Source organism: Cervus elaphus, chromosome 11 (genome assembly GCF_910594005.1).
Source record: "Cervus elaphus chromosome 11, mCerEla1.1, whole genome shotgun sequence".
NCBI classification, from domain to species: Eukaryota; Metazoa; Chordata; class Mammalia; order Artiodactyla; family Cervidae; genus Cervus; species Cervus elaphus.
The window spans coordinates 90,813,187-90,835,289 of record NC_057825.1 but is presented as its reverse complement, the minus strand read 5'-3'; the positions used below and the strand labels follow the sequence as shown (position 1 = coordinate 90,835,289).

The window sequence follows — 22,103 nt, the reverse complement described above, 5'->3', positions numbered from 1 at the left end:
ATTTCTCAGTAAAATTGGAAAAAAAACATAAAAAAAGAATTCTGTTGCTGATTGTCTACAAATTGATTAAATTGTATTATAGTATACAATTAGCACATTATTTGTGCATGTAATTGTGCACAGTTATATACAGATTATTCAACTTACGTTTTTTGTAACAAAATGGGACACTTATCTTAAAAGTGAAATCCAAGTCTTTTCCTGATCAATTACCTTAGTCGTAGAGGAAGTCTGGGTTTCTGTTCTAGCCAGGTAGGTAGGTTGTAATTTTAAGCAGTTTGGTTTGCTGAGCATGATTAAGACACTGTTCCCTTTGAGGTTTACCCTTTCGCTTCTAAGGTCCAACTGTTTATCATCTTGGGTCAAAGGTTATAAAAAGTAGTCATCAATTAAAGCTTTATTGGTTGTAATTGGTAATGCTATGAAAGGAGGCAGCCAAACTGAATCTAATAATAAAAGACTCTTTGTTAAAATATTTAATAAATTAACACTCTCTCATGGAAGAGGGGAAGCTAATTACAAAGCCCAAGATTGTTAATCATAATGTTTACTTTCTTCAAAAGCACAGACCCAACTATCCATAATCATTAGACATTAGATTTCTTTCTTTTTTAAAATTCTGTAGACTTCTGTCATTCCCGGAGGGGATGTTCTTTTCTATGGCTCAGACTTGGGGTATGGCAGAAAGAGGAAATGCCAAGACAAACATAAGTTATAAGGGGCATCTTAAAAATAAACAGGATTCTGTTAGAACATCAGATTGCCGTTGCTCTTCAAAAAGGGTCAGAAGTTTATGTAGATTTAGTCTGTAGGCTAAGTGAGTAATATCAAGAATTGAGGCATTTAGAAAGTAATGTTTTTTTGTTTTTTTCATGGTAAATTATCTACCAGAGCAATTATCCTTTCCACATCTATGTTGTGGACATTTGCGGTTCTTGAATTTTAGACATTTTTCAAAGCCATAATGTAGGTAAGTGGAGCTGTGACACAATACTACCTTCACAACTCTTGAATGATCTTGCCATGAGAACTCTGTGAATGGGCTTTTACATCTGAGAATCAAATGGTCTAATGAATGTTTCTAGATTTAAGAAATAGGGGACATCTTGGGTTTGTTCTTTACATGTGTTTCTGTAGTCTGATCTTTAAGTCACTTCTAATGAAAGAAAATCCTGCTTTGGGCCTGCTGTGCAAATTAGCCATATGGTGAAGTGTAATATCCCGCTGAATGTCATTACGGTGCCCTGTGATATGTGCGCCCCTTTTCACATGGAAGCAAATTAAAATAGCCCTTTCAGGTGGTTTTTTTTTTTTTTTTTTTTTTAACACTCTGAATAAACCTGTCTTCACTTGGATGCTGGGACAGTTAAAAGGGTGTTCTCCAGCTGCAGTCAGGGCGATGAAATTATAGGCTTTGCTCAAGACCAAATGGAAATATTGCTTCCTGTAGGCAAAGCCGGAAGAACCTTGTATGTGATTCCCTTCTTCCATTTCTCTCTCTTGTTCTCTGCATACTTGTCTATAGTTGTTTCTCAGTCCAAGGGTTCACTTTGTTTTGCTGTGATGGATGGGAAGAATTCCGCCTCCTCTCCAGTGAACCTCATATCAGTCTCTACCATGGAAGATGCACTAGATGAAGAGCTGTTTAACCAAATAATGGCATAGTAAATATTTAATAAAGAAAATAGAAGATCTGTTCCTCTTTCTATTATGTAGACATATTGCCCCTATGAGGAAGTATTGTCCCAGCATAAGCTTTTTTTTTCTATGAAACGACGTGTTTCCACTAACGTTTAGGGACCTGGGGATCAGTAATTGTATGAAATGTTCAAGATGTTTGTGCATATAGGATACATTGTTACCTTTTATGAAGGAAAGAAATTCAGGAAAGGTCTTTCATCTGGCCTTCTCTTTTTCCACTAAGAGCAAGGATCGCATGATCCTGACTTATTTGATTCCTGGTGTGACCTACTATAGCAACTATAATTTGACTTTGAGCTTTGTTAGCAATGAATTTTATCGCTTTTATTTATATACAAAAACAAAAGGCCTTACTCATTTGTCTACACTGAGTGACAATACTGTGTTTGGTTTTTTTTTTTTTTAATGTTTATATTCAGACAAGTCTAGACACGTGGGAAATTCAAAGTCTTCACTTGTGTTTTTATTTTTAAACATTTATTCATAACCCATGTTTGTTCCGGCATTTGTATGACAGTCTGTAGCATGTGTTTGAAGAAAGGCAGTTGGAACAGTGTTGTGCAGTAAAAGTGGATCATACTGGATTATGATGTTCTGGAAAAATCAGTGAAAAGAATATATATAATATGATATATGAGCCTATTTATATATGTGTTATGCGCACATATGTGCGTAGGTGAAATGTCTGTTTAGAATATCTTCCCTGGTGGCTCAGACGGTAAAGAATCTGCCTATAATGCAGGAGACCTGGGTTCAATCCCGGGTTTGGGAAGATCCCCTTAAGAAGGGAATGGCTACCCACTTCAGTGTTCTTGCCTGAAGAATTCCATGGACAGAGGAGCCTGGTGGGCTGCAGTCCATGGGGTCGCAAAGAGTCGGACATGACTGAGTGACTAAGCGCACACACACACGAAATAGTATGAATGAGGTTTTTTAAAGTTGAATGTTGATTTATAATATTATCAGTATATTAGTTTCATGTATACAACATAGCGATTAAACATTTTTATAGATTATAGTCCATTTAAAATTGTTGTAAAATATTGGCTATGTTCCCTGTGCTGTACAGTATATCCTCATAGCATGTTTATTTTATATGTACGTAGTAGTTTGTACATGGAGAAGGCAATGGCAGCCCACTCCAGTACTCTTGCCTGGAAAATCCCATGGATGGAGGAGCCTGGTAGGCTGCAATCCATGGGGTTGTGACAAGTTGGACACGACTGAGCGACTTCACTTTGACTTTTCACTTTCATGCATTGGAGAAGGAAATGGCAACGCACTCCAGTGTTCTTGCCTGGAGAACCCCAGGGACAGGGGAGCCTGGTGGGCTGCCGTCTATGGGGTCGCACAGAGTCAGACACGACTTAAGTGACATAGCAGCAGCAGCAGTAGTTTGTACCACTTAATCCCCACACGTCTTGTCCCTCCTTCCTTCCCTCTCACTAATGGTAACCATTTGTTCATTCTCAATATCTGCGAGTCTTTTTCTGTTTTGTAATATTCAATTATTTATTTTTTTATATTTCGCATGTAAGTGATAACATGCAGTATTTATCTTTCTTTGTCTAACCTACTTCAGTAAGTATAATACTCTCTAGGTCCATTCATGTTGCAAATGGCAGAATTTCTTTTTTTTTTTTGACTCAGTAGTATTCAATTGTATGTATTTGCCATATCTTCTTTATCCACTCAGCTATTGATGGACATTTAGGTCGCTTCCATAAGTTGGCAGTTGCAGATAGTGCTGCTATGAACAATATCTTTTTGAATTAGTGTTTTTGTTTTCTTCAGATCTGGATATGTATATATAGGAACACATGTATCAGGCAACTCAAAATTTTTACCACTCTGTGTATGTCTGTGGATGACTATGAAAGTGCCATGAGTTTTGATTTTGAGGCTACACATAAATTTTAGCAAGCAGGCAAATTTGCAAATTAGGAATCCGTGAATAATAATTGGCTGTATTTCCTCCTGGTTCCTCTCTTATTAAATGACACCACCAGCCAAACCAGTTACGCAGGTTAGAAATCTCACGTCAGCTTTCTTTCCTTCGTATCCTTTACCATATATACCCAACTGGCTTGTGCCTCTTTAAGTATATGTCAGAGTCTAATCCTTCTGTAGCTAATTTCTCCTTCCTTCATTCTGCTTACTGCATTACAGTTCCAGGTGTCTAAAATTAGAGTTCAAGTCCAAATATCTTATCATGATTTACAAAGTCCCCTGGCCTTGTCTCCTGTCATATCCCTCCCTTACACCCTGAAGTTCCAATTGTGAGGAACTTCTTTCAGTTCATGGAATGTGTGATGTCTTTTTTCACTGAATCTCTCTCTCTCTACAAGGAACATTCCCCCCCACCTCCCTGCTTTCTATTTACCTGTCTTATTCTTCTGAGTCATTCTTCAATTATGAGTATAAATGTTATTTTTTTCCTGAGACTCTTTCTCTAACATTTATCCCTCCCCAATCATGTGCATGCATACACACACACACACACACATGCACACTCAGTTATACATTCCACTCCAATCCATAGGATTTTATAGTTTATTTTAATATAATTGCTTATTTAATTTCTAGTCTTCCACTGTAGACCATAAATTCAGTGCAGAGATTTTTAGTGTCTTTCACTCGGTAAGCACTTTATATACTTTGTAACTGATTTTTCTGTGACATTGTATGTATTAATTCATGAATTATTGTATAGTCTTCGCAGCACTGTCATTCTAAAGACATAAAATGAAAAAGAAAACAACTTTTACCTTGCCTTCCTATTGTTTTGTATCTTTTTGTTTATACCTTTATTAGCTTTACAGGTGACTTTTTCTGGTTTGTGTTTTGTTTTTTCATTTGAGTGGTTAAAGGAGCTTGAGGCCGAAGTGGCAGCACTCTGTTGTGCATTGTCTATTGACCTGTCTGTGAATAGGCAGGGACTTCCTCAATTACTCAGCTGTATTGGGCAGACATCTATTTCTCAATTTCTTCCTATAAGCATTGAGTTGACAAAATTGGCAAAGGAAATAGAAAAATCAGAGGTGAATTTATTTAACATCCACTAGGGAAAATCGAACTCACTTTTATAAATGGAGAAGCCAGACCTGTTAGATAAATTGGTCTTTGCTTATGTTTTAATTTTATTAAAAAACAAAAGGTATATAGTTTAGAATTAAGTAGAAGTTCATGATTTGGATTTTATATAGAATTTCATCTTCTTTATTTTCTATCATTTATGACAAATAATTAAATTAATATGGTGCTGCTAAGTCACTTTAGTTGTGTCCGACTCTTTTCTACCCTATGGACTGTAGCCCACCAGGCTCCTCTGCCCATGGGGTTCTCCAGACAAGAATAGTGGAGTAGGTTGCCATTTCCTCCTCCAGGGGATCTTCCTGACCCAGGGATTGAACCCGTGTCTCCTGCAGCTCCTGCATTGAAGGCGAATTTATCACTAAGCCACCCGGGAAGTCCCAGTTAGTATGCTGTGTCCTAATTAACAAGACTTTCCCTAAATTCTCAATTAAGTGTATCTTGGCTCAAAAGTATGTTGGAAGTGTAATGTCACACTAACACAATAAAGGGCCTTTTAGGGCTGTTAACCTTAAAATGAAAAGCCCTTCACTGTGTACAAAAGGTAATTGACCTTTAATAATACCACTATGCTGGAAAATGGTGACAAGTAGGGAATAACTTTAACAAACCAACAGGCAGTTTCCACTTCTTATTTCTTAAATATAATTATTTGCTACCTCACTAACTTATGGACTAAGAAAGTCTTGAAATAGCTGTCTTAAGGTTTGTTTTCATTTTTCAGACAGAAAAATTCAGATGTATACGGTTGTCAAAACCTTAGTGTGTTAAAATATTTGATTTTAACCTACACCAAGAGTTGTCAAACCATGACTCTTGTGTCAAGTCCATCATACTGCCTGTTTTTGTATGACCTTGTGAACATTTATTTTTTCAAATGATGGGCAAAAAATCATTTTTTACCCATAGAGGACTAATATTTTATGACAGGTGAAAATGATATGAAATTCTAATTTCAGTTTCTACAAATAAGGCTTTATTGGAACAGAGCCATAGATATTGTTTATGACTGCTCTTATACCACAGTAGCAGTGTTGAGTAGTTGCATCAAAAACTGCATGGCTTAACAAAGCTATTTACAGTTCTGCCCATTACAGAAAACATTTGCCAACCACTGAGCTACACTATCAAGTGTGCATGATTTAGTACCTTAAATAGCTTTTCCAGTTTAGGTATAACAAAGAAGTCACGTTGAGTAAGATTCTTCAGACTTTTGGGAAGGTGAAAAAAACTGAAGGTGGATAGTACATGGAAAATCTTCCTTCTGCAAGAGACCTGTGTTCAATCCCTGGGTTGGGAGGATCCCCTGGAGAAGGGAATGGCTACCCACTCCAATAGTCTTGCCTGGACAGAGGAGCCTGGTGGGCTATGGTCCATAGAGTCTCAAAGAGTCAGACATGCCTGAAATGACTAACACTTTCATAGTAAACCTATCTTCACATGGGCGGGGCTTTCACTTTCATCACTGATTTCATCTTATGTTTTAAATAAGTATTTGCATAGTGGTTATTATTTATAAAGACAGTATTCTAAAAGCTTTATAACTCTTGATAATCTTTATAACAAACATAGGAAGTTGGCATCTCTACAAATAAGTAAGCCATGGCATGTCTACTAGTGAAAGGTGAAGAGTTAAACAATGGAAGTTAAATTAATGAAAGGGAAATTATATAGCTAGTCATATGAGTTATACTGTAGGAGGAAATGGCAGCCCACTCCAGTATTCTTACTGGGATAATCCCATGGACAGAGAAGCCTGGCGAGCTACAGTCCATGTGGTTGGAAAGGGTCAGACACAACTGACTGATGGAGCACGTGAGTTATACAGTTAGTAAGGGTTGGGCCATGATTTGAATAAATTCATCTGGTTCTAAAATCAGTACTCTTAACGACTCTACAATGCTGTCTCTCCCTTTCTGCTTTTGTTTATTTAGAAAAGTCTTGGGTTTCGAGTAGACTTTAATAATAGGTGAGCACCATGTTTTAACAGTTTTGAGCTCATATCAGTTTCTAGGGTTGTTATATCAAGTACCACAACTTGGTGGCTTAAAATAAGAGAAATTTCTTTAGTCACTGTTTTGGAGAGTAGAAATCCAAAATCAGGATGTTAGGAGGCTGTCCTTTCTCTGAGATTCTGGGTAGAATCCTTCCTTGCCTCTCCGCAGCTTCTGTGGTGGCCAGCAGTCCTTGATGTTGCAATGTATCATTCCAGTCTCTTCTTGTGGCTCCATGGTGAATTCTCCCCATGCTGTCTTCATATAGCATTTTCCTCTTCTTATGAAGACACCAGTTATGCTAGATTAAGGGTCACCCTGTTATAGTATGACTGCATCTTAATTTAACTAATTAAACCTGTAAAGACTTTTCTAAATGGTCATGCTGTGAGGTCTGGGGAAGGACATTAATTTCGAGAGGACACTGTTGAACCCTAGTTATAGAGCATATAAATCAGCTCTCGTATTCTAGAGTACCTTTCAGTTTAAGCCCCAAAACCCTAAACGAAAAGTTATAGGCCTTTGTTTCTTCCTTTTTGGTGTTAATCCTGTGCTAGATAGCTTTCTGTCTGAGAAGACTGACATTATTCTCAACTTCTGCCCTTTTCTGGCCTTCTTTTGGCCTCTTGCTCGTGATTTCTTTGAGACTAGATTTTATTCTGGAATTTTCTTCTGGAATGTTCTGTGATTTTTTTTTAAAGGATCATTTTCTCAACTGTTATTATAACCTACAAGAATGTTGGTTTGTTTTTTTTCTTGTAAATTTGTGATAATTAGTTCAGAAACCAACTTTGGTGTTTATGGAGGTTGAGTTCTGACAGTTTCCTCTGAATAATCTTGTGTCCATTTCTATTGGGAATTTGTAAGTAAGGTTCAGTAAGTTCTAATAATTATTTTTGTTTTTTCAATGGTTTTTATTGTTAAAATGACAGATTGTGAGAAATGTGGGACTGCCTTAGCTTCTGACCTGGGAGCTTCTCTTTTCCCATGAAATATTAGAGTGGTTGGCCCAATTGTGTCAACCTATTTCCTTTCGTTTGTTTTACAGGGGGCCCGGGAAACGTTTGAGAACTACTACCGAAAACAAAGGCGAAAACAGGCTCGTTTGGTGCTCCAGCCTCCATCTAACATGGTAGGATAACCACTTTTATTTTTCTCCCTTTTCCATTTTTCTTCTATATCTTTTAATTATTTTCCACTTGTGATCCCCCCCACCGCCCCAAATTGTCATTCTGGGACCACTTTCGGTAGATGTGACTTGCACTAAGAAAGTAGCAACTAACATTTCTTGATTGCTATGTTTCAGGCATTCTTCTAAGTACTAGATATGTATTGTCTCATTTCATCCTCACTGTAATCCTATAAAGGTAGGTTGTTGTTGAGTCACCCAGTCATGTCCAACTCTTTGCAACCCCATGGACTGTGGCACGCCAGGCTTCCCTGGGCTTCATTATCTCCCAAAGTTTGCTCAAACTCATGTCCATTGAGTCGGTGATGCCATCCCACCATCTTGTCCTCTGTCGACCCCTTCACCTCCTGCCCTCAATCTTTCCCAGCATCAGGGTCTTTTCCAGTGAGTAAGTGCTTTGCGTCAGGTGTGATTGCCTGGTTTGATCACCTTGCTGTCCAAGGGAATTTCAAGAGCCTTCTCCAGCACCACAGTTCAAAGGCATCGATTGTTTCATGCTCAGCCTTCTTTGTGGTCCACCACTCATATTGGTACCTGACTATTGGAAGAACCATATGAGTATACGGGCTTTTGTCAGCAAAGTAATGTCTCTGCTTTTGAATATGCAGTCTAGGTTTGTCATAGCTTTTTTCTACAAGGAGCAAGTGTCTTTTAATTTCATGGCTGCAGGCCTCATCTGCAGTGATTTTGGAGCCCAAGAAAGTATAGTCTGTCACTGTTTCCCCTGTTTCCCCATCTATTTGTCATGAAGTGATGGGACTGGATGCCATGATCTTTGTTTTTTGAATGTTGAGTTTTAAGCCAGCTTTTTCACTCTCTGCCTTCGTCAAGAGGCTCTTTAGTTCCTCTTCACTTTCTGGCGTTAGGGTGGTGTCATCTGCATATCTGAGGTTATTGACATTTCTCTCGACAATCTTGATTCCAGCTTGAGGTTCATTCAGCCCAGTGTTTCACATGATGTAGTCTGCATATAAGTTAAATAAACAGGGTGACAGTATACAGCCTTGATGTACTCCTTTCTGAATTTGGAACCAGCCCATTGTTCCATGTCCAGTTCTAACTGTTGCTTCTTGACCTGCATATAGGTTTCTCAGGAGGCAGGTAAGGTGGTCTGGTATTCCCGTCTCTTGAAGAATTTTCTACAGTTTGTTCTGATCCACACAAAGATTTTAGCATAGCCAATGAAGCAGAAGTAGATGTGTTTCTGAAATTTGCTTGATTTTTCTGTGATCCATCTGATATTGGCAGTTTGATCTCTGATTCCTCTGCATTTTCTAAATCCTGCTTGGACATCTGAAAGTTCTTAGTTCATGTACTGTTAAAGCCTCGCTTGAAGGATTTTGAGTATTACCTTGCTAGCATATAACATGAATGCAATTGTGGGGCAGTTTGACCATTCTTTGACATTGCCCTTCTTTGGAATTCAAATGAAAACTGACATTTCCTGTCCTATGACTACTGCTGAGTTTTCTAAATTTGTTGATATATTGAGTTCAGCACTTTAAGTGCATCATCTTTTAGGATTTAAAATAGCTCAGCTGAAATTCCATCACCTGCATTAGCTGTGTTCATAGTGATGCTGTCTTAGGTGCACTTGACTTCCCATTCCAGGATGTCTGGCTCTAGGTGAGTGATCACACCATTGTGGTTATCCGGGCCACTAAGACCTTTTTTGTATAGTTCTTCTCTGTATTCTTGACACCTCTTCTTAATATCTTCTGCTTTTGTTAGGTCCATACCATTTCTGTCCTTTATTGTGCCCGTCTTTGCATGAAATGTTCCTTTGGTAATTTTCTTAAAGAGATCTCTAGTCTTTCCCATTCTATTGTCTTTCTCTGTTTCTTTGCATTGTTCACTTTAGGATTTCTTATCTCTCCTTGCTATTCTTTGGAACTCTGCATTCAGCTGGGAATGTTTTTCCCTTTCTTCTTTGACTTTTGCTTCTCTCCTTTTTTCAACTATCTGTAAGCCCTCCTCAGACAACCATTTTGCCTTTTTGCATTTCTTTTTCTGGGGGATGATTTTGATCACCACCTCCTGTACAATGTTAGGAACCTCTGTCCTTGGTTCTTCAGGCATTCTGTCTGTCACATCTAATCCCTTGAATCTATTTGTCAGTTCTACTGTATAATCTTAAGGGATTCGATTTAGGTCATACTTGAATGGCCTAGTGGTTTTCCCTACTTACTTCAATTTAAGTCTGAATTTTACACTAAGGAGTTCATGATCTGAGCCACAGTTGGTTCTCGATCTTGTTTTTGCTGACTGTATAGAGCTTTACCATCTTCAGCTGCAGAGACTATAGTCAGTCTGATTTTGGTACTGACCGTCTGGTGACGTCCATATGTAGAGTCGTCTCTTTCTCTTCTGTTGTTGTAACAGGGTGTTTGCTGTGATCAGTGTGTTCTCTTGGCAAAACTCTGTTAGTGTTTGCCCCACTTCACTTTGTACTCCAAAGCCAAACTTGCCTGTTATTCCAGGTATCTCTTGATGTCCTACTTTTGCATTTCAATCCCCTATGATGAAAAGGACATCTTTTTTTGGACACCTTGTTAGTTCTAGACGGTCTTGTAGATCTTCATAGAACTGTTCAACTTTGGCTTTTTCAGCATTAGTGGTTGGGCATAGATACATAGGTACTCTTATTGTATTTACTTTATAGTCTTGGGAATTGAGCCTTAAGAAATTAATGAGCTGATTTGTGTCTTTATCAAAACAAAAACAATAACTTTTTTCTTCTTTGCTTTTTTGTAGCATGAAACTTTAGATGGCTACAGGAAGTATTTTAATCAAATTGTCGGGTGGGTATTTGTTTGTGTGTCTTAAATTTATATACTTTCAATAGTTTGTACACTTTTCCTGAGACTTGGAAAAGTATAACAAGTGTTCTTTGGGAATTTATTTTTCTTTTCTTTGTTTAAATTCTTAAAACAAGATTTGGTTTTGAATATCTGATGATTTTAAAGGAATGTCTATTTGTTTCAACATTATGTTGTTGGAGAATACTTTTTATGGAGAAAGGAAGAATAATGTTGAATTGTAACCTTATTACGTGTGGTATTTTGCTTTTCCATTACTGTTAAGAGAGAATCAAGCAATCAACAAACGTTGGCACGTTTCTTCTGAAAGAGCCAATGGTAACGTGCTTTAGGTTCAGCAGACCAAGTGGTTCCTGCTGCAGCTGTTCAGCTCTGTTGCAGTGCAGAAACAGCTGTAGACAGTGTGTGCATGAGACACAGCTGGTGTGCTCCAGTAAAGCGGTGTTTACAAAAGGGAGCAGTGTGCCGGCTTTATTCCATGGACTGCATGGTTTGCCACCTTCATCTTGAGAATATATACTAGCTTGGAATTGCAGTTCCCCAATAAGCTCCCCAAATATAGGCAGCTTATTCTTATTGCAAAATGGTGACTTTGTAGTGAAAAAAGGGAAGTAAGTTGAATTGTTCCATGAAATTTCTTTCTTTTTCAAATTCAGATTGTTGTAATGTAATTGTTAACTTTATTAAAGTGTTACCACGAACAATTCTCTATTTAAAGAATTGTTTTAATTAGTATGAATATTTAGGTAAGATAGCTAAAGATACATTTCAGATGCATAAAAATTAGGATACCACAGCAGAATGTTAAAAAATATATGTGTATTTTTTACCTTTGTGCTATATCTTTTCAACACTTTGATGGAAAAGTTTTGTATAAGGAGAGCTGTTTTAATATTTTGTGTGTTGGAGTCTTAAAATAATGGGTGTTTTAACTTTTGTTGTTTTCTGTAAAATGTTTTAATGGCCTGGTGTTTTTAATGTAGTGAAACTAGTCTCCTTTATCTATAAACATTTTTTTCTTCCTTTTTAAATTCCAGGGTAGCATGGTTAACATTTAATGCAAATATAATTCCAGTTTGTATTGAAGTGATTAAAATATCATGATCAAAGATATAATTCCAAGTCTAATAAATCTGATTTTGTTTGTTATACCAAATAGCTTTCTTTAAGAAAAAACACTAGTATTACCTTCAAATTTAATGGCAGCTCTTAATGTTTGTGACATGCTGAAAATAGTAATCAAACTATTTTCTGACAACTGTGCTTTCTTTTTTTCCTCAATCTTAGCTTTTTTGTGGTTGAAGATCACATTTTACATACAACACAAGGCTTAGTAAATAGAGCCTACATTGATGAACTGTGGGAAATGGCACTTTCAAAAACTGTTGCAGCACTCCGTACTCACTCGGTATGTAAGACACTCAAGATAAATTTTTACTTCAAGCTAATTGTCTCTACAGTATTCAGTCTTCTACAGCTTTAAAATCATCCTATGAATATCATTTACTCATGGAAGATGTATGGAAGTAACCACTTTAAACTACACATTCTCTAATGCTAAGCCCTCTTTTGTGGATGTTCTTTGCATTAAGAAAACAATAGCTAATATTAACTGATTGTTCTCTATGTCTCAGGCATTATTATTGTATTGTTACTGTGTACTGCATATATATTTCATCTTCACTTCATCTTTCTAAGGCAGATACTGTTTTTATATTTGTCATGTAGGCTGCAGAACAGCCTCAGAGAGGTTGAGTAACTAGCCCAATATCACCCAATAAGTGGTAGAGCTTGGATTTGAACCTTGACAGCATGGCTGCAGAGCCCATGTTCTTAGCCACTGCACCATGTTGCCTTTGTAATGCCTATTAATACTGGTTTGGAGTTCATAGATTTATTCTTACTCCTTAACATTTCAATAAGTTGCCTGATTTTCACTTTCCATGCTCTATGGATCTGTTTTATGATCGCATCAATTTTTAATGATAATCTACTTTATTACAGGTGGAGAATCCTGGCTCTGATTTATTCATTTATTCATTCATTCAATATTTCTTGAACAAGGATTACATGTTGATGATAGCAATACAAGAATGAATAAGACTAAGGACTTTGTTCTCAGAGAGCTATATTATGATTGGGGAGATTCCCAATAAACTAATCAATAATAATATCAGACAGTGATAATGCAATGCAATTAAAAATGAGTGATATATTAGGACAACAAAGTGTCTGATTTTGATAAGTTGATATGACATGGCATTCTGAGATCTAAATATCAAGCAATCTGTATTTGTGCAAAGATCAATTAAAAGATCATACTATATATAAGGAACAGTAGTGCAAGGACTTTGTGGTACTATTATGTATGAAAGTGTTTGAGGAACAATAGTGAGAAGTTAATAATAAAAGATAATTTGGTATTTTAAAAATCTCAAGAAATGTTCTAGTATGCATATTATTTTGTTAACCGGAAGCTTAAAAGTCATTCATAACCCTACAAGTCTCTATCTATTCATTATCAAGTGTTCCAGAGTAAATCAGTTCAGTTCAGTTCAGTCGCTCAGTCATGTCCGACTCTTTGCGACCCCATGAATTGCAGCATGCCAGGCCTTCCTGTCCATCACCAACTCCCGGAGTTTACTCAAACTCATGTCCATCGAGTCGGTGATGCCATCCAATCATCTCATCCTTTGTCCTCCCCTTCTCCTCCTGCCCCCAATCCCTCCCAGCCTCAGGGTCTTTTCTAGAGTAAATATCATGTCTAAAATCTAGAAATTAGCCTCCAACTAATAAAAATGAATGAAAAAAAATAAAATAAAATCTAGAAATTGAGGGGAGTGTAGCCACTTTAAAGGAAACTGAACAGTGCTCCAAGTGGTTAGAACATAAGACATAGAACCATAAGGAGGTATCGTAGGAAGCAAGAATAAAAAAATAGGAAGATTTCAGATTATTTAGGGCCTGTTTGACCCTTTAAACAGTGAGTTAAGTGGAATATGTGTGTTCGGGATGGGAGTAGAGTTAATTGGAGTGAGAAGATCAGATTTCTATTTTTAAAAGATTATTCTAGCTAAATAATGGATGAGGGATGAGAATGGATATGGGGAGAAGAGTTATTAGTAGCCTGGTCTAGTATTCCAGACAAGAGATGATTGCTGGACAAAAGTGATACTAGATATGGAAAGAAGTGGATGAGTTTGAGAGATGTTTAGGAAGTAAGATTTATAATACTTTCGTGATGGACTAAATATAAGAGATAAGGTTAAAAGAAGTATCAGGGCCTAGGTTTATGGTTTCCTTCCTTGGATGATAGTGTTGGTATTGATGGTTTGGAGTGGGAAAGTCATAAGTTACTTTTGGATGCGATTACTTTAGATGCCTTTGTGCAATTAAGGTAGTAGAGTCTGTCATTGTTGTTCAGTCTCTGAGTCATGTCCGAATCTTTGTGACCCCATGGACTGCAGCACGTCAGGCTTCCCTGTACTTCACCAATCCCCAGAGCTTGCTCAAACTCATGTCCATTAAGTCAGTGATGGCATCCAACCATCTCGTCCTCCATCATCCCTTTTTTCTCCTGCCTTCAATCTTTCCTAGCATCAGGGTCTTTTCAAATGAGGCAGTTCTTCACATCAGGTGGCCAAGGTATTGAAACTTCGAATATTCAGGATTGTTTGGTTTAATCTCCTTGCAGTCCAGGGGATTCTCAAGAGTCTTCTCCAACACCACAGTTCAAAAGCACCAATTCTTTAGCACTCAGGCTTCTTTATGGTTCTCACATCCATACATGACTACTGGAAAAACCATAACTTTGACTAGACAGACCTTTGTTGGCAAAGTAATGTCTCTGCTTTTTAATACACTAGGTGGGTTTGTCATATCTTTTCTTCCAAGGAGCAAGCATCCTTTAATTTCATGGCTGCAGTCACTATCTGCAGTGATTTTGGAGCCCAAGAAAATAAAGTCTATCACTGTTTCCGTTGTTTCCCCATCTATTTGTTTATAAAGTGATGGGACCGGATGCCATGTTTTTTGAATGTTGAGTTATATGCCAGCTTTTTCACTCTCCTCTTTCAGTTTCATGAAGAGGCAATTTAGTTCCTCTTCACTTTCTGCCATAAGGGTGGTGTCATCTGTGTATCTGAGGTTATTAGTATTTATCCTGGCAGTGTTGCATCTAGCTTTTGCTTTATCTAGCCTGGCATTTCTCATGATGTACTCTGCACATAAGTTAAATAAGCAGGGTGACAATATACAGCATTGACATACTCCTTTCCCAGTTTGGATCCGTTGTTCCATGTCCAGTTCTAACTGTGTTGCATTTTGACCTGCTTACAGGTTTCTCAGGAAGCAGATAAGGTGGTCGTATTCCCATCCCTCTAAGAATTTTCCACAGTTTGTTGTGGTCCACTCAGTCAAAGGCTTTAGCATAATCAATGAAGCAGAAGTAGATGTTTTACTGGAATTCTCTTTCTTTTTCTATGATCCAGCAGATATTGGCAATTTGATCTCTGGTTCTTCTGTCTTTTCTAAATTTAGCCTTATTGATTAATGTATCAGTTTGAAACTGAAGAGGTTATGTTGTTACTGAATGTGTTGCAATATTTTCTTCTTTTTTCTTGGTAGTTTCTTCTTTAGTATTTAGAAATATTAAATGTTTACATATCTAATTTTATGTTTATCTTATTTAAAAATTTCTCCCATTGCTTATATGTGTCCAAGGACTTTATCTGGCATTTTTACCATTATACCCTTGCATCATAGTAAAATCTGTCATATTTAAAAGTATTTTTTTAATGCTTCTACCTGTTTGAAACTAAAAAAGTCTCTTACCTATTTTATGGCTTGATTTTTACACATTTGTATATTTACTACCACCTGTTCTTAATGTCATTTAGGGTATGATTAAACAATCTCATTTTATTTTTTTGCCATACTATATCCATTGTCCTAGGATCATTTTTTAAATGTCTTACTTTCTTCCATTTTATGGTGTGCTGTTATTAATATATAAAAAATTATACAAAGATACCATGATTAATAAAAGATAGGAAATATTGATTATTAATAGTAATGAATTTGGCCATGATCCCTGGCATAATTATTATCTGTCTTATATGTAAATTTGAAGTGACTTTTTTCTGTGTATGAATACATGATAATACAATATATATTTTAAATAAAACATGCTATATTTTTCACTTAGTAGGTAATGAGTTTGTTTAAATTTTAATATGCATTTATATAATATTCCACCTTAGGGATGTACCATTTTAAAAATTAATTCACTTGATAAGCTTTTTAAAAAAAGTTTTTTAAGCTGTTATTAACATTGCAGTAAATATTCTTACTAACTTATCCTTGGACAATTGATTATTCTTAGGATAAATTTTTAGATGTGAATGTAGTGAGTTAAAGGGTCTATGTATTTCTGAGGCTCTGGATGTATATTGCTAATTTGCTTTACAGAAACACTGAACCATTTATCACACTAAACATCATCTTTTAGAATTCCCATTTCCCCATTCCTGTTATTCCACAGAAAGTTATTTATAAAAACAAAAAAAGTCATTCCCAATCTATTAATGTCAGAAATTATATCTTAATTTAATATTTTTCTTTAATACTGAGAGTAAAAACCTCTTCACATGCTTTTTATTCATTTATCTTCTTATAATTTCCTGTTCATATGCATAACCTTTATTTTGTATTTTAATCATTTTATTTTATATTTATTAGTAACACATGGATGTTAATTTTTAACATTAACTTTAATCTGAATGTTAATCTCTAGTCTGATATATATTAATAGATTGTTAACTGATTGTAAATATTTTCTTAGCTTCATATGTCTCTGACCTTTGGTGTCCTTTATCATGGCTTTACAAAAGTTTAAAATTTTTTATGCAGTTAAATTTATTGATCTTTATCTTTACTATTTATGTTTTCCTTATTCCAGAGAAATATAATTATTTGTCTATATTTAATTTTAGTATTTATATAGTTTCTTTTTTAACATATAATTCACAAACTGATAATTTATTTTAATATTGAATGTGAGGTTGGACTCTAAGTACTGTAAAACAACTCATTGCTATATGTGTGTGTATGTGACTCCAATAACAGTACTGTGATAATCTGTTGTTTTATTCAGCTTGGTTTGCCATAATAAAATATGTAGACTGGGTAACTTCAGCAGCAGAAATTTAGTTTGTCACTCTTCTAGAGGCTGAAAGTCTGAGATTAGGATGCCATCATGGTTGGTTTCTGGTAAGGGATCTCTTTTTGGGTTTCAGATGGTCACATTCTTATTGTGTCTTCACATGGTCTTTCCTCAGCATGTATTCTACTGTCTTCTTTTAAAAGGACACTAGTCTCGTCAGATTAGGACCTCACCCTTATGGCCTCATTTGACTTTATCTCTCCAAGGCCTTTTCTCTTTGGAGGAGGCTACACTGGTCCTAGGACTTCAGTATATGAATTTTGCAGGGAACAGTGTTCAGTTCATTAACATCTGTCCTTTCCCAACACATGTTGAAGGACCACCTTAATCATATATAATAATATGTATATACTAAGATCTACTTCTAAGCTCTGATTCCTGCCCACTCCCTTCCTTCTCTCTATATGTCTTTTTTAAAAAAGATTTATTCATTAGTATTTTTGGCTGTACTGGGTCTTCATTGCTGCATGCAGTGTTTCTCTGATTGCCGTGACCAAGGGCTATTCTTTGTTGTGGTGCTTGGGTTTCTCATTGTGGTGGATTTTTTTGTTGTGGATCATGGGCTCTAGATGTGTGAGGTTCAGTAGTTGTGGCACATGGACTTAGTTGCTCCATGGCATGTGCGATCTTACTGAACTAGGGATTGAACCTGAGGACCCTGCATTGGCAGGTGGATTCTTAGCCACTGGACCACCAGGGAAGCCCCTCTCTGTATGTCTTGAATCAGTATATTATTATTATTTGATTACTACATCTGATATAGTATGCTTTAATTTCTTTTTTTTTGGTAATAGTATTTTTTTGTCATTTTTCACGCCAAGTTCCTATACATTTTTACTACGTTGCTAAATTATATGTTCCAGTTCAGTCAGAAGTTTAGATATTTTGTATTCCAGATTGCAGTTTACACTGTGCTGCAAACAGCATTATGCCTAGTGCAGCTGGAAGTACCACAGAGTGTTGTACAGATATGAAGTGTAAACTTAAACTCTGAAAAATTCATGGGAATTAAGGATGAGCGAGGAGAAAGTTTTACCATAATGTAGTATATATATATCTGATTTAATAACATGTATTCATAGAGATTTCATGTATATTCATTAGCCTAGTGCAAGCTTCATTCATTTATATATTAAATGCCAACCATTGACTACATCCTCTTAAATTCTGGGCATACAACAGTGAATAAAACAGTCAAATTCCTCCTCACACACTGCATATATTCTAGTAGAAGGAGAGAGACCTTAAATAAGTAAATATAAATATTAATCTGTAAGATCAAATACTGATAAATTCCATGAAGTATAATAAAACTAAGCAAGAATAATTGGCATTTCTAGAAAAGAAATTTTGGGGAAAGTATCTTATTTTGTGTGTGATAGAATGGAAAGTTCTTTCTTACAAGGGAATTTTTGAGCAAAGACATGAAGAACTAAGGGCTTTGAGTTAGTATGCTTTTATTTTTTAAGGACATATATATATATATTATAATATAATCATAAAATAAACTGTTTATCTCATTGTTCTTCTAGACTAATTCGATAATCACTTTGTCATATCCCTTCTATATCTTACCTGTCTCTAAAACTGAACCATAGTGTTATTATGCAGTAAATCTGCAAATTTAAATAGAGGTAATTGACCTATTTCAGTATCTTGTATTTTTTCAGCTGGGAATGTTTGTATTTTTCTCACCTATTTGCTTTTATGTCTTTTGATAGAATATTTTATGTGTTCCTATCTAGAATATTTTATGTGTTCCTATCTAAGTCCTAATTTTGGTATTTTATGGTTTATTTCAGGTACTATTCTGAGGAAGATTTGTTTCCCACTCATATTTGTTAACCAGTATTACTGTCATTCTAAGGGAGAGAAGTCCTTGATTTTGTTTATATCTGTCTATTTCCCTAATTTCACCAATTTTATTTTTCCTGGGAAAAGCTATGTTTCTTGCAGAAAACTTACGTTTCTTCCAGTTTTTTTTTTTTTTTTCCTGGTAAAGCAGTGGTTCTTCACGTTTTGTGTATAACTGATACATTTGAGAATATGATAAATCTTTAAAACTCTCTCAGCAAGAAAATACACTGTTTTCTTCATCTTATAATCATACTTATTATCATTAAGAATAGGACACATTGCAAGTATGCTGATTAAGTGTATATCTGTGGAGAAAATTAATTTAATGGAATTTTCATCTGTAGATCCACTGTATATTCTTTTGAACTGAAGGATAAATGACATAAATATTTTTAAAAAGTTCAACATCAGTCTACAGAGGCATAAAGAAATTAGTGGTCTCTTAGGGCTGAAAGTGGGTATGGGGAATAAGCAGGTGATAGCTTAAGGGGCACAGGGTTTCTCTTTGAGGTGATGAAAATGTTCTAAAATTGATTATGGTTATATTTGCCCCTATCTGCAAAAACATTTTAAAAAATGTAAAAAAACATTGAATTATATACTTTAAATGGGTGAATTGCATGGTATTGGGATTGTATTTCAACATAACCATTAAAATATAACTCAGCATTACACACATTTACCCACTGAACCATATTTATCCATATGAGATAGTGTAGTTGATGCCACATATACCAGTTCCATTCTATGGTACTATTTATTGCATTGTATTATCAGCAAGAAAGACAGATAGACAAACCAAACATCAAAACAAATCTCAAAAGGAAACACTTTATCTGAGTGGTTATTTTTTTATAAGAATTCTGTATTTTTCCAACTTTCTGTCACTAATTAAAACTCTTCATATTTTCTAATTGAATTATCAATCTTTGCATAAATTGGAAGCATTTTGAAAGGTATAATATTCTCAATGCTGACTTCAAGAAAAATCTTATACAATCCATTTCACATAGACTTCAAATTTAGCAGTACCTATGTGTTAAAATAATAATATGCTATACAAAGAGTTCATTTCAGAAATGGTTTCATATTAGAAGGTCTGTTAATATAATTGCTAGCCTGACTGCTAGTAAAATGATAGGCAGATCATCTGATAATACTGGAAAAATACTTTTTTATGATTTAAATTATAGAACAATGTAATCTATAAGCAAAAATCCTCATTTTTATAGCTATTAAACATTAGACATCTTTTCTTATTGTGTGATAGGCAGACAAGAGTGTGTACCGTGATAGTGGTTTTATACACATCCACAGCCATATTCAGCCTCCCACACACCCATTTTTGAATCAGAGGGTATACTGAAAATATGTGTCATTAAGCTCCCCTAACCAAATTGGCACTGAAATTAAATGTAAGAAAAACTAAAAAGAAAAACAGTTCAAAGCGTATGTCTATAGGCTAGAAATTTTGAAAAATTTCTCTGAACTTAGAAAATCAGATGTAATCAGAATAATGACTCAGCCTGAGGAAAGAAAATATTGGATTAAGTATGAAGTAGAGCATATTGTTAAAGCAGGAAATGTTGTTCCAAATGGAATCTAGGAACACTCTAAACTCAGTCAACAAATATCATGAGCAGGAATGAGGCTGTGAGAAATCTTGGTGGAAATAATTTAGAGATCTGCCTTATGTGCAGAATACATCCTGCAAAATGCTGAGCTGGATGAATCACAAGCTGGAATCAAGACTGCTTGGAGACGTATCAGGAACCTAATTTATGCAGATGATACCACTCTAATGATAGAAAGTGAAGAGGAACTAAAGAGCCTCCTGATGAAGGTGAAAGAAGAGAGTGAAAAAACTGGCTTAAAATTCAACATTCAAAAAACTAAGATCATGGCATCTGGTCCTATCATTTTGTGGCAAATAGATGGGGAAACGATGGAAACAGTGGCAGATTTCATTTTCTTGGGCTCCAAAATCACTGAGAATGGTGACTGTAGCCATGAAATTAAAAGGTGCTTGTTCCTTGGAAGAAAAGCTATGACAAACCTAGACAGTGTATTAAAAAGCAGAGACATTACTTTGCTGACAGAGGTCCATATAGTCAATGCTATGGTTTTTCTGGTAGTCATGTATGGATATGAGAGTTGGACCATAAAGAATGCTGAGTGCCAAAGAATTGTTGCTTTTGAAATGTGGTTCTGGAGATAACTCTTGAGAGTCCCTTGGACAGCAAGGAGATCAAACCAGTCAATCCTAAAGGAAATCAACCCTGACTGTTCTTTGGAAGGACTGATGCTGAAGCACCAGTGTTTTGGCCACCTGATGCGAAGAGCTGACTCATTGGAAAAGACCCTGATGCTGGAGAAGATTGAGGGCAGGAGGAGAAGGGGGCGATAAGGGATGAGATGGTTGGATCCATCATCGACTAAATGGACATGAGTTTGAGCAAACTTGGGGAGATAGTGAAGGACAGGGAAGCTTGAAGTGCTGCAGTCCATGGGCTTGCAAAGAGTTGGACAAGACTGAGCGAGTGAACAACAATATTTACATGATATAGAAGACATTAATAAACAAAACAAACAGCTATTCTTTAGCAAAAACAAGTAATTCATGGACTAGGAGAGAAATTTATGAAATAACAATCATTTCTCATTTTAGGAATATAGGAGGATAGATTATTCATAGCAACTGTTCAGCTTGAGACAATTAAAAGTACTGCTTTATGTATATGCATCGTATATGACATTAAGTCTCAGAGTGCTTAGTAAAGTTATTAAGGAATTAATCAGGCCAAATCCAGGGGAAATTGAGAGTCCAGAAGTTCAGAGTGATATGCTGAAATACATAAGCTGCCTTTTCCTTGAGGTTGCTTGTCAGTCCAGGCAATTTGTACTCAGATTTTATAGTCTCTTGGGCCCACCTGAGATGGAGAGTCTAGTGTGGTGCCCTCCCCACATTAAGCTGGAGAAAACTATTCCTTTCAGGTTAAGAATGAATCTGAAGTAAGTGAAAAGCAGTCACAGTTCTTCCCTCTAAGAGATCTTCAGGTCTGGGGAGTTCTATCTTCAATTGTTATCTTATATAAATTCTCAGAGAACAGAAAAGGAAAATACTCACCAACTCATTTTATGAGTTGTATGAGGTGTGAGTAATCTTGATAATGAAGCCAGAGAAGTATAGCATAACTCATAAGCTCATAAAGAAACAGGCTCATTCA

At 35.9% G+C, this 22,103-nt stretch overlaps 1 protein-coding gene across 3 annotated transcripts in view; it reads left to right on the top strand.

Annotated features, from left to right (window-relative positions):
* Nucleotides 1-22,103, top strand: part of EXOC6B (exocyst complex component 6B) — a 664,516-nt gene that overhangs the window by 315,549 nt on the left and 326,864 nt on the right. For all 3 annotated transcript variants that reach the window (XM_043918361.1, XM_043918362.1, XM_043918363.1), the window contains exons 9-11: nt 7,837-7,920; nt 10,732-10,778; nt 12,084-12,204. In XM_043918361.1, coding sequence (XP_043774296.1) covers nt 7,837-7,920; nt 10,732-10,778; nt 12,084-12,204 — 252 coding nt within the window. The remainder of the gene's footprint in view (nt 1-7,836; nt 7,921-10,731; nt 10,779-12,083; nt 12,205-22,103) is intronic.